The sequence below is a fragment of the Apium graveolens genome, unplaced genomic scaffold (assembly GCF_009905375.1).
Source record: "Apium graveolens cultivar Ventura unplaced genomic scaffold, ASM990537v1 ctg971, whole genome shotgun sequence".
NCBI classification, from domain to species: domain Eukaryota; kingdom Viridiplantae; phylum Streptophyta; class Magnoliopsida; order Apiales; family Apiaceae; genus Apium; species Apium graveolens.
In genome coordinates, this window is record NW_027421884.1 from 11824 (window position 1) to 25495 (window position 13672).

Here is a 13672-nt window from a genome sequence, read left to right on the forward strand (position 1 = left end):
AATTCCAGCTTTCTTCAATTGATACTCTACTCAACAGACAGATTGTAGAACCATCAGTACTTGTTGAAAGTCTGGCTTCATAAATGTTAACATGCCTGTTACCTTTCAGAACCACTTTGCTTATAGAATTGCTTATAACTTCACAGTGTTCTTCAAAGAAATCCACATGATAACCTCTGTCACATATTTGACTTATACTCAACAGATTGTGTTTAAGTCCTGAGACAAGAGCTACTGCTTCAATGATGACATTCCCAAGATTGATCTTGCCATATCCCAGAGTTTTTCCCATGTTTCCATCTCCATAAGATACTCCTGGGCCAGCTTTCTCCACAAAGTCTGATTGCAGGGCTTTATTTCCAGTCATATGTCCTGAACATCCACTGTCCAGAACTAGGATGTTCTTCCTGTTGCCCTGCAATCACAAAAACCACTAATGGTTAGTTTTAAGGACCCAGACTTGCTAGGATCCTTTGACCTTATTAAGTTTGTTAGCATTTACAATGGATTTAACATCAGAGTTTATTCTAACATTTTTCTTATCAGATTTTACAGTATCAGACTTTGCATCATACTTTACACTAGAAGGAATTAAAGTAACTTTCTTCAAAGAAGATTTTATCTGATAATAATCATAGTACAAACTATGATGTTCCTTACAAGTATAAATGGAATGCCATATACTACCACAATGAAAATAAGGATTTTGTGGCTTAAATCTAACAGACTGACTCTTAACTCCTGATTTAGGAGGTAAAGAGTTTATATTCTTATTCTTCCTGCAAAAAGAAGTAATATGGTTAGAGTTTCCACAGTTATAACATTTCTTTCTAGGAGCATTAGGAACAGGTATATAATTATTACTTTTATTCACACCTTCCTTTCCATTCCTATTTTTCCTAGCTGCTTTTACCTTGTTTACACTGCTAATCTCTTTTAGCTTATGTTTAAGCTGCTTCTTTGTCATTAAGCCTATGTTGACTTCAACTAGTTTATCCTGTTCTAATTTGTCAGAAGTTGACTTCTCCTTAACTTCTGTCACGGCTTCTTTCATCTTTTCAGAATCAGACTTTATAGTTTTAGCTACAGACTTAACAGGATTTACCTTTGGCTTAACAGTTTGTTTAACAACAATTGGCTCAATTTGTTCAGTTCCTTTTTCACTTTTGTCATCTCCATAACTTAAGCCCTCTTTCCATTTTCCACTACTTAGCAAATTCTGAGTTGTTCTGCCAGAGTTAGTCCAAGTCCTGATAATCTCTCTTTCCTTTTCTAACTCAGTTTTTAGAGATTTATTCATTTTTAGCACTTCATCTCTAACATAAAAGGCATCATCTCTTTCTTTCTGAGTTTGATGGAACATGACTAACTCTTTTTCTAAATAATCATTCCCCTTTTTAAAAGCAAGATTTTATGAAGTTAATCTTTCACATGTTAAAGTTTAATCTCTATAGCTAATAAACATGGTTTTAAGATATGATCTCAACTCAGTAATATTATTAGTATGAAAAGCAAAAGTTGTTTGAGGTACCTTTAACTCAGCAGCATCAGAACTGCTATTAGCATTTGCTATCAAGGCATAGTTCTCCTCATCTTCAGAATCTGAAGTGTCTGTCCAGCTTTTCTTCTTTGTGACAAGAGCCTTGCCTTTGTCACTCTTTCCTTTCTTGCAGTCAGGAGATATGTGGCATTTCTCACCACAGTTGTAGCATTTGACATTCGAGTAATCTCCTCTGTCAGACTTTCCTACTTTGCCTTCAGATTTTATGAATCCCTTCTTATCAGAACTTCCACTTTTCCTGGAAAACTTATTTCCCCTTCTAAATTTCCTGTAGGCTATCTTTGTAGATACCCTTTCACCGTTAGAACACACAATTTCATCATCTCTTCATCAGCATCTACTTTAGGTAGACTTTCAGTTTCTGAATCATCATCATCAGTACTTGATGATTCTGAATCAGACTTTATGATGAGAGCCTTTCCTTTGCCTTTCTTTGAGACAACCACTTTGGGGAATTCCTCCTCAGCCTTAAGGGCAACTGTCCTTGACTTTCTCCCATGTCTCTTGCTTCTTTGATCCAATTCAAGTTCATGAGTCTTGAGCATACCATAAATTTCATCAAGAGTAGTTTCATCAAGAGCATAGTTGTCTCTTATAGTAGTTGACTTCAAATCCAAACTTTCAGGAAGAGCTAAAAGGAATTTAAGATTTGAATCTTCAAGATCATATTCCTTATTCACCAGTGACAGATCATTCAAGAGTTTGATAAATCTGTCATATAAACCAGTTAATGACTCATCAGGTTTTGAGTCAAAGTGCTCATACTCTTGAGTGAGTATAGTCCTCCTGTTCTTCTTGATTGCATCAGTTCCCTGGCATCTTGTCTCCAAGGCATCCTATATCTCCTTTGCAGTCTTGCAGTGAATTACCCTGTTTGACATGACATTATCAATGGCACTATGTAGCAAATGCCTTACCTTTGCATCATTGGCAATAGATGAGATATCTTCAGTTGTATAATCATTTTTCTCATTTGGTACGGTCTTTGCTGGATGATCTGCAACTACAATAGAGAGCTTGGTTGGCTTATGTGGTCCTTCATTAATTCTGTCAAGGTATTCTGGATCTGTAGCTTCCAGAAACATAGCCATCTTCACTTTCCATATGGGATACTCAGAAGGTCTCAGCATGGGAACCCTAATAGTCTCATATCGACTGTGGGTTTGAGTATTTAGAGTTTCTTCAGTTTTGGCGGGCTTGGTTGGATTTTATGCTTCTTCAGACATGATTGTTTTGGATCTTTACTGTATGTGTGTTAACAGATACGCTCTGATACCAATTATTAGGTCACACAACACTGTAGAAGGGGATTGAATACAGTGTTTAATACAATCAAATCGATTTAGAACACAAGTAACAGAAAACAGATGTATTCGATATAATAAACTCTGTTACAATGGAACCGTTCTCTCTCAGTGATGAACAAATATCACGAGAGCTGCTAGGTTACAATGTATGATCTTCTCGATAATGATAACACATATAGTGTAAACCTATGTATGTGTTTATATAGTACACAGTTACAAGATAACTTTTAATTGATATGGAATATAATTTTGTCTCCTAAAATATATCAATCAGATATGTTATATAATTCTTCTAGTCCTCTAACTCTTTCCTTGCATATCTTCTTCTGTATTAGTCTCGATCTTTTACTGTTAATCAGCTTCCTGCCTTAACTGTAAGTCCTCCCGTACTTAAGTTCTGATATGACCTTAAGTCCTGATATGACATTAAGTCCTGACTTCCAGTAAGTACTGATTCCAGTAAGAACTGATATTTCATGTTTGTTAAGATCTGAAAACTAAACATGAAACACATTAGACATGACATCTCAAATATATCTAACAGTTTAATATTCATAAACAAGATTTTGTAAAAACCATTGGGCTAGAATAGATCAAAATTGGGTCAAGATTGGGCTGAAAACGGGTCAATCAAAAACAAGAACCACCAGAAAAATATGTAGAATTCGGCGACCTCAATATTATTCGGCCAGGTTCTGACAAAGCCAAAAACGGTTTCTTTCAGTTTGGATACAACGGGTTTTTATCTAGTTTTCATTGAAAATCAGGTCAGAAACAGCAACAACAACAACAACAAACGAGCAAGAACTGTCCGGTTCTGGCCAAAAAGACATTAAAGCTGGCGACCTCGTGCTCAACTCTGCCCAAACGACAAACTTCGCCAAATCTTAACCAAAATTTACGATTCTAGTACCAAAATGAAGCCCAGAACATCTATAATATATTCATATCATTATAAATCCATCATCACATCATATATCATCCGAAATTTTGAAAAATAAAAATGATAAAAACCAATAAGTCAACTTATAGAATCCGGTAATCAAACGATGCAAGTAAATACATAAATCGACTTTGTAGATCATGGTAAAGCTATTCATAACCTCAAAAATCATCACAATTAATAAACTCAATTAGTAAAACATGATGAAAAATGATATCAAAGGATAATCAACCTTAGTTGATGATTCTGGTATCAAAATGAAGAGCTCTTCAAGAGCTTCCAAACGATTATTAAAGCGTCAAAAACGAACAACTGCAGCTCCCACAAATCGAAGGATAAAGATGAAAAACGAACTGATCATTCACAGATAATATTTCTAATTTCTAGATAATTATCTGAAATATATGATTTTTATAAAACTTAAATATATGATTTTTTTTATCGTAGGGAACCCGCAGCCGCTACCCTTCGGGTGCGCACTGGGTAAACCCCACGGGCTCACGCAATAGCCTGCAAACCTTGTGAAGCAAGATAAAATGCACTTAAGCGACAGACTCTGGTTCAGGAGGCATAATCATAAATTCTACTCCTGTGGGATTCGAACCTGTGACCAAGAGAATAATTATCCCCTCTTTAACCAACTAAACCAATCTCTGATTTTTGGTATTTATACTTATGGATAAATAATACCCCAAATATGAAAGAAGGATGTTTTAATCTTCCAATCAAAAAAACTAGCCCGAAGATAATAATTTACGGAGAATAATTTTAAAAATATGACTTTTAAATAAATTTCAAAATTATATCAAGATTCTCCAAAAATTATGAATATTTTCAAAAATGCGAAAAAATGATATTAGAATGATATTTGATTATAAAATGAAAATACGAATTTTGTGGGTTTTGAGGTCCCAGTCTAATAATTTTTAATAAACTGGGCTATTTTCTAAATTAACAATAAATCCTGAAAGTACATATAAGACATGCAAACGCACACAAAATGAGACAAAACAGGTAATACGTAATAACCAGTTATTAGAAATGCGTCCAAATAACATCTACTTCTTATAAATCTATATTTTAACACGTAACAAAGATCTGAAAAATAATTTGGTCCTTACGTGACCATAAAGATGTACCACATAATATTTATTATCAAGAAACACTTTAAACTGAAATCAACATATTATATTTCATTTAACATGTCATAAAATAATATCCAAATAAATTTTTGAATATTTTCACAATACCGGCAGGGATCGATACACAACTATCACTTAGCACATTGAGCCACTAAAAGACACGAACTCAGTCATATAGGAATAAAATATCCACAATTTTATTCCTCCGATTTTAGAAAACTCACATAAAATACTCAAATAATAATATAATAATAAATTCTGAAAATTCAGGATATTACATCTTTTACATGTTGGGTTTAAAACATATGCTATTTTTGTTAATTTTCTCGTGTTCTTCCTAAATCAGTTATATATTATTTTTCTAGGATAATATTTAGTATTAGTCGTGATTGATATTTTTTTCCTTCACGTTCATTTTACTTCGAATTGGTTGGATTCCCCGTGGTAAACAAAATTGTTGGTTGAAGTTTTTTCTACTGGTTTTGGTTGGAACTCCCATACACATTATACATATCTCTTTGATAATATTGGCTCATTGATAATATTTTTTGCCTTCTTTCTCTTTCATCTTCTTTCTCTCTTTTCTCCCAATCTATGATGAGAGTAGCCCTAGGCATAAAAGTATACTTTCTTAATTTTTTTATCTGGTGCTCTAAGAACAATGGCCTTTCGAGGGATTATTTTATTTTATTTGGTGTTCTAGGCATATTGGACCTTTCGATTGATTGCTTTAATTTATTTAGGTGATATAGGCACATTGTCCTTTCGTGATATTATTTTAGTGTATTTATTACTTTAAGGACGTTGACCTTTCGAATTATTATTTTATTTTATTTGGTGTTATAGGCACATTGGTCATGTTAGGTATGAAATGCACAAAGAGTGGGGTGAATGTGTATTTATTGATTTTTACTTAAAACCCTTATGAATTATTTTCAAGAAATCAAGTTCAGTGTTTTAGGCTTTCTTGAACTTAACAGCTAAATTATTTTTGTAGTGATAATTAACTAACTGTAAAAGATACAGAGAAACAATTATCAAAACTCACTTGATCGTTATTCAAAATTAATTGAGTTGTGCTACAAATCTAAGTTTTTGAATATTGAAGAACTTAGCTTCTACTTCAGAGAAAATAAGAAAATTGAGACTGTTTAGTTACAACTAACAAAGGACACGTGACTTGCTTCATAGAACAATATGCACATTTTAATGAATTAGCACTAAAATAGATAAACACAATTTCTAAAGCTCTTTTGTATAATTTCATTCTAGGCACTACAGATCTGCAGATAATCTTTCAGTCTTGTTACACTCCTTTGTGCAGTTCATCTTGGCTCTTGATCTTGCACTCTTCAAGCTGCATTTGTAGACTTTCCATCTTAATGATAAAATGGTTTGTTGACTGGTAATTTAAAATTTTCATGATGGAAGCATTCTATAAATGAAACTGTTATTGAGATCTTGTAAGTACAAAAAGCCTTATAGATGTATCTATAACTCTACTTGTATTTGACTTGTCGACATCTCCATATCTCTACATGTATTTTAATTGTCGATATTTTCATATTTCTACATGTATTTGACTTGTCGACATCTCCACATCTCTACATGCATTTGACTTGTCGATATCTCCACATCTTTACATGCATTTTTACTTGTCGATATCTCCACATCTCTCCATGTATTTGACTTGTCTACGGAAAAATTGACTTTTCTATAGAAAATGACTTCTCTACAGTCTTTGAAAGTTCTCAATATGACTTCTCTATATTCCTTGATCTGTAACTCCTCGATATCTGACTTAGAACATTTCTCAATCTACAATATTATTTTACTTCAAGCTATTACATCATCATTCTGAGGCATGATCAGGCTTGATCTTCTTCCAAAACTTTATATTTTAGCTTGATTGTTTTTCATAGAAAAATATTCTATTCTAGTATTCTAAACTTTTTTGCAGACTCAAGGAACATATTTACATATTACACAAATTATTACAAGTCAACTAATTTTTTAGGATTGTCAATATGACTTAGTCTTGTTATGATGAGACATGTCTTGCATGACGGGTCCTTTAAGGGATTATTTTAGTTTATTTGGTGTCTTACTCACATTGGCCCTTGTCGTGATGATTTTCTCAGTTCGATTTGAATTTTGAAATTTGGATAAAGTTTTTTTATTTGGTTGAAGATTGGATGCAGTTTTGCTGACTTAGATTCGGTTATAATTTAGATCAGAATTGAAGTATTATTGGATTGGTTGTTGGGTTATATTTTAGATTTGGATTTAGTTTTGATTGTTAGAGGTATGTTTTAGTTTTAAGGTGTTTTGTTATTGGATAACATATATGGTTCTTCTTATCTTATTGATTGGATTTCTTATTAACTTGATTTCGGTTTGGATACACTTGTATTGCTCTATTCTATTTGTACTGGTGCGCCTTTGGAAAATTTCTCTCATTTTCTGGTGTTTTGGATTTTCTTGGAAGTTGTTCATTGTTTTGGATTTATTATTCTGTTTTTGGATTCGTTTGGATATTTTTGAATTTTCTGTTGCATCTTTGGATCGTTTGGTTATTTGGCCCCATTTCTCGTTTGGCAAACTTTCTACTCACTATCGTGAGTTTGAAGGAAATGACACACACACACATATATATATATCATTATTGTATAATTATATTATTGTAATAAGTTTCTTATTAGGATAATATTTCCTTGTTATTGTTTGGTTGTAATCTATATAAGTCTCTTTTATTTTGTAATCGTGAACAAATTATATTATAATAAAACCATGTTTCTCTTTTCTCGCTTTTATAAAATTTAAAATTCAAAATTCAAATTTTGTGAAAATCTGAAACTCCCGCCCCTGAATAAATTACACCACAATCGGTCGATTTTAACATAAAATGTTTCAAAAAAAAGACCACCCCCACCCATCAACCGTGCAACCGTCGGCCACCACCGGGAAAAAATTCCGGCAACTCCATCTATCACCATTTCACCCTCCGTTTTGCTTCTCCCTTCCTTCCTCTCCCTATATTTCTCTCTCTTTCTACCTTTCTCTCCCTACCTTTCTCTCTCTCTCCCTACCTTTCTCTCTCCCCCCTCCGCTGCTACAAATGACACCAACTCATCAAAAACTTTAATCGGAATCTCATTCAACAGCTTCTCAATCTCCTTCTTCTTATCCGCATTCTTAAATGTATCATTCTTCAACACAGCCAAAATCTCATCAGCCGCCCCACTCATAATATTCAAAGGTTGCCCACCCAACTGTTGTTGAATAATACTAATCATCGCCTCATATGCTGCCCTCGTCTCCTTAGTTTTCGGCTGATACACCCCCTCATCTGTACTCGTCAAAACACTCTCCTCATGCAACCTCCTCCTCTTACTCTGCCTAGGCACAGCCTCCCCATCCAAAGGCTCTTCAGATCAATCTTCCCATACAACGACTCAGGTTCCCCAGTAGGATCATGAGTATCTCTAGGCCTCGAGTCAGTTGTCCAAACTCGAATTGGCCATAACCACAAATCACCCAAAAAAATAACTATTCTCTCACAGACAATTCGTCGAACATGTAGCATAAAAACTCTCCTTCCACCAATCCACCAACAACCCTTTAATCTGCTTGCACAAAAACACAATACCCATAATCAGAAACCCTAAAATCAAATCAAAACGTAAAATTTAGGGTTTCTACAATACATACATTATGCATATGCATACAATAATAAGATAGTGATACAGTATATATTATAAATCTAGGGTTAAACGAATAAAGACGAACAGTTATAAAGATAAAAGCATGTATATATGAATATGAATACTTACAGGAATATTATATGTATGTATAAAGGTAAATATATGTAAATTAAATTATTTTAAACTTATTGTTAACATAAAAGTCACTGAATTCTGTTGTTTTTGTTGTTTCAAATATTTATAATTTTTGGAGGGAAATTTCTCGCCTATTATTACCGAATTTAATAAAAATAAAAGCACAACTAAGATTAAATTTCACCGATTAAAAGCGACCGACTAAAAATTCCACCGTTTAAAAGCGACCGAACTTAAATTCCACCGCACGCGGTGGATTTTATTCATTCGTCAACAAAATTCTAGTTGACATTAAATTCCACTGAGCCTTTAGTTAGTGGAATTTAGTTATTTTTGTTAGTTATTTTTGTTGTAGTGATTGGTATTAGTATTGGTTATAATTGTTGCCGATCGTAGCAAAATGTATTGTACGATTGAAGTGAAGTGTTCAATATTATAAGATCATGTTCGGGACTTTATGTGATACCTTAATATTTTAGAGCAAGCAGTTACTTAACGGCAATAAAAACAAATTCAATATTAGTACTTTATTATCAAATATTGATGATGGGTTAAAGTATATTTATTTTGTGTTCCAATTTATAATTATATACTCATGATTTAATTATACATTATATATTATAAGAAATAGTGCTACTTACTCTAAATTTATTGACCAAATTTTTTACCAAATAACGTGACATACACGTGACGCGTTTTAATTTGAGAGCGTATATGTATGCACGCGTCATATATGTCATTATTAGAAAATTTAGTAGTTACACTCTTCACAATCACTATTTTTGAAAAATTTTGGAAAAATTATTTGGAGTCTCTAGAATTTTCCAATTATAATTAAAGTTGAAAAGATTACATATATCGAGAAAATGAATAAGAAATCTAAAAAAGGAATATTTTGTCCAACAGTGAAAGGTGTACAGTCATGTGTAGTAATTGAAAAATATTCACTTCATTTTAATTTATCTATTTTTTATTTGTTATGATCAAATTAAATCAATTTTGACTCTTAATAAAAATTAATTTTTTCATTATTTTTAAAAACTAAAAAATATTAATTAAAATAGATTAAATGTACTTTTTTAGAAAAGACTACCAGTGTGAAATCAAAAGAAATAATGATGCCGGGGTATAGAACTTATTGGTGAGATAATTGAGAATATTGAGATATGGATATCATGTAATTGTGGGATATTAAATTAAAGATTTAAAGGACAAAAGTATAGGTTTTCGAAAACTAGGAACCTTTTCCTTATGTCCCTTCAAGTTTCACCCCTCCTTTCTTCACCTCAACCGCCTTGTCTTTTAATTATTCACACAAAAAATCTTGTTATTTTTGTTTAATATTTCGAATTTGTTTGAGATTCTAGATTAAAAGCTAACAATTTTACTTGGACCAAAAAGAAATAGGAGCGGTAGCAGTAGAAGTGGCGTAGTTGAATAAAGTTTCCTTTTTCACGGAGAAAAATAGAAAAAGTAATAATTGTTTAACGCGTGAGAGAATCCGAATACAAGTAATATTTCCACTAGGGTTATAAATCTTTGCTTGCGCAGCACAGCTTGCAGCTTCAAGGGTCTCCCACTTACCCCCCCCTATATATACACCTACAAACCCCCCACTCTTTTTCTATTCTCCCTGCCTCACAACTCTCTCGCCGCTCTTTCTCTCTCTCTCCCCGTCTCTCTCTCTCTCTCTCTCTCTCTCTCTCTCTCTCTCTCTCTCCTAGTTAGCTTGCTTTTACGAAGATGGAGTTCAATCAACGCTCTTGTTCATCTTCAGGCACTACTGATAACAAAAGCAGTAAGATTCTTTTGAAATTCAAGATTCCCAAGAACTCTTCTTCAGGTGTTGATGAACAATCTGGTGGGTCCTCTTCATCAGCTGAGAACGTGAACATCAACACCACCAAGAGGGTTTGTCATGTATGTGATAAAGAGTTCGAGAGTGGTCAAGCTTTGGGTGGTCACATGAGGATTCACAACCAGCCTGTTAACAAACAACCCCGAGTTTTCAAGAATTATTCGACATCTGATTCGGATAATTCAATGTCTGATTATACTGTTTCTTGTAGTTCTTGTGGAAAGCAATTCTTGTCTTTGAAGTCTTTGTTTGCACATATGAGGTCTCATCCTGAAAGTGATTGGAGCAGTTTTAGGCCTTCCTCTGGGAATTATTCTTCGGCTTTATCCGAAGATGATGATAATGATGAGGATGATTATAATGATGATGGAGATAATAAGGTGGTTGATTGTACACAGCTGGTGCCTAAGTGGCCTGTAAAGGCCAGGAGGAAACGTCAAGGAATTAAGAGGAGAGTGTCTCCTGTATATAATGAGGATGAGGATGAGGATGATGAGGAGGAGATGAAGTTACGTGATTGTGTTAATGGTTTGTTGTTGTTGAACCACGTGATGGATTCTTCGGATACTTCGGATTTAAGTACTGCTGTTGCTGCACAGCAGATTAATGGAGGTGATGATCAACATCAGGAGGAGGGTACTGATGGTGGTTCCTTGCTAGTTGACAACATTGAACAGGAGATTAAATTGGATGATATGATCAGATATTTGGGCAATGGTTTTAATGAGCAGGCTAAGAAGGTTGATGATTATGATTCTGTTCCTGTTATGAAAAAGAGTGTAACTGAGGAAGGTGGGTCCAGTGATCATGTCACGAAGGATTGTAATATTGGTTTTGTTGGACAGGAGGGTAATGCTAATGCTAATGGTGTTGATCATGTAGTGGAGAATCATCATGTTGGGGTTGTTTCTGATGGTATGAACACTGAATTAGTTCTCGGTTTGGTTGGTGGTCATAGCCAGTTTGATGGGATTAATGGTAAGGATAATCATGGGGAGAAGATGGTAATGGGAAATAGTAAGATTAACAAGGATAAGAAGATAAGGGTGAAGACGGGATTGAAGCCACCAGGTGTAGGTAGTTCAGTTGGGGTGGCCGGGGCTTCGACAGCTGCTGATAAATACAAGTGCACCACTTGTGACAAGACTTTCTCTAGTCACCAAGCTTTGGGTGGTCATAGGTCCAGCCATAACAAGTTTAAGGTCACAATTATTAATGGTGATAGTTCTGCTAAAGAGTCTTTTAGTGCTTTTGCACCACCTGGTCAGATGTTTGATCACCACCAACAGCAGCAGCAGTTCAATACAAGTCATGATCAAGTGAACAGGGTACCAATGAGTGATGAAGAGTGTGCTACTAAAAGAAACAGCATTGATGAGGTTGTTGGGAGCTCAAAGGCTAATGAGCATATCAGTAGCACTGTACACCAGTGCAGTGTTTGCAACAAGATATTTGCATCTGGTCAGGCACTTGGGGGTCACAAGAGGTGCCATTGGACTGCTCCACCTGCTGGTGCCCAAACTGCAGAACAAGCTCAACCTCAACTTGAAGCACAAATGGCAGTGAGATCATCAGGTGAAGAAGCCAGCACTGAGGCGGGTGTGAAACGAATTCGACTTATGGGGTTTGACCTCAATGTGCCAGCTTCCATGGTGGATCAAGATGGAGCTAGCTGGTAGTCAACATTCAACAATTTTAGTATTTTTCTGATAATGTTTTTCATAATTCATACAATAACAATGTAGTTTATTAGTAGTTAGTTAGCTATCAGTTTACAGCTTCAATTTTAGCTTGATGATCCAGCAATGTGATTTAACTCAAACTACAGAGTTTTTTGGTAGTTAAGCATATATACTTTTCTTCAATTGCTTTTACCTTAGTTGATGTTTGAGTATTCCTTGTTGCATATTTGCATTCATTAAAAACTGTTGTGCACTTTTAGTTTGATGTGTTTGTAACTTTGTATGAGGTGTGTGTATATGTCATGTTAGATGAGAATATTTGGTTGTTAGACTTAGATGGCTTCTTTGTACTAGTGTAGTATATCTATGTGCAGAGCTTTGTCCAGTCAATAGATGCATGTTGACATCATATTATTATTGTTAATGTTATTATTGTATATATATCTGCTGCTGGTATCCTAGTGGATTGCAAATGTCCTCAGTTGGGATTGCCAAAGGCCAAAGTATGGGCTTTTTAGAAGATTAAACAATTGACTTGTGGAAAGATGCAATGTGGGGAGAGGGAGCAGAGTGTTAGTAGAGTTTATAGGGAGAGTGATGCTTAACTAGGAACTAGTGAAGGAAACTGTTCTTCCTCTTTTTTTCTATTACTAATTAATATTAGAACACTCTGTTATATAAGTCGGTCATTTTAAAAAAAACGTCGATAAATCAATTAAAGATATTTAACCGATTGGATAAATTATCAATATTTTTTTTAATTTGTAAAAAAATAATAAATCGGTAATTTAATCCATTAATTTTAATATTCGATATTTGTAATTATGATAGGACTAGATTTACATGTCAAAACATGTACAAGTAGGATTCATCCAATCGGATTCGATGTTTTTTTGTTAAAGAAACAAAAAGTCAAAGGCAGAGGCGGTCTCAAGTCAACTCGCCTCTCTTTTGGTATTTGACCATGTCAGACATTGCTGGTCCCAACGTTGATATTTTTCTTGCTCCCTACTCCAAGTCAGCTGTTTTATTATTATTATTATTATTATTATTATTATTATTATTAGCCTATAATCCGTGCTATGTACGGGTTAGTTAGAATGTTTTGAAGTTTTTCTGTTAATAATATTGTTTTTCAAATAATAGTTAAAGTTGTATAATTTTATAATATGTTTCTATATTATTTATTTTGAAAATTATTTGTTGATTTTTCCATAAAATTAAAATATGAAAGGTCTAAAAGTTTTATGATAGGAATTTTAATTTTTAAGTAACATTGCTATCATTATTTGTTTGATAAAGTTATTTTGTTTCATTCAGTTATTCTATTTTTTTATAAA

General features: G+C 33.9%; 1 protein-coding gene across 1 annotated transcript; it reads left to right on the forward strand.

Annotated features, from left to right (window-relative positions):
- The first annotated feature begins 10402 nt into the window (after positions 1-10402).
- LOC141705764 (uncharacterized) lies at positions 10403-12529 on the forward strand. Its single transcript, XM_074508651.1, has one exon. It carries the CDS (start codon positions 10536-10538, stop codon positions 12327-12329), a length of 1794 nt encoding a protein of 597 aa, XP_074364752.1. The 5' UTR covers positions 10403-10535; the 3' UTR covers positions 12330-12529.
- The last annotated feature ends 1143 nt before the right edge of the window (positions 12530-13672 follow it).

What these genes read in the sequence shown, in the direction of transcription:
- LOC141705764 (XM_074508651.1), top strand. Translation starts at nt 10,536, where the DNA reads ATGGAGTTCAATCAACGCTCTTGTTCATCTTCAGGCACTACTGATAAC.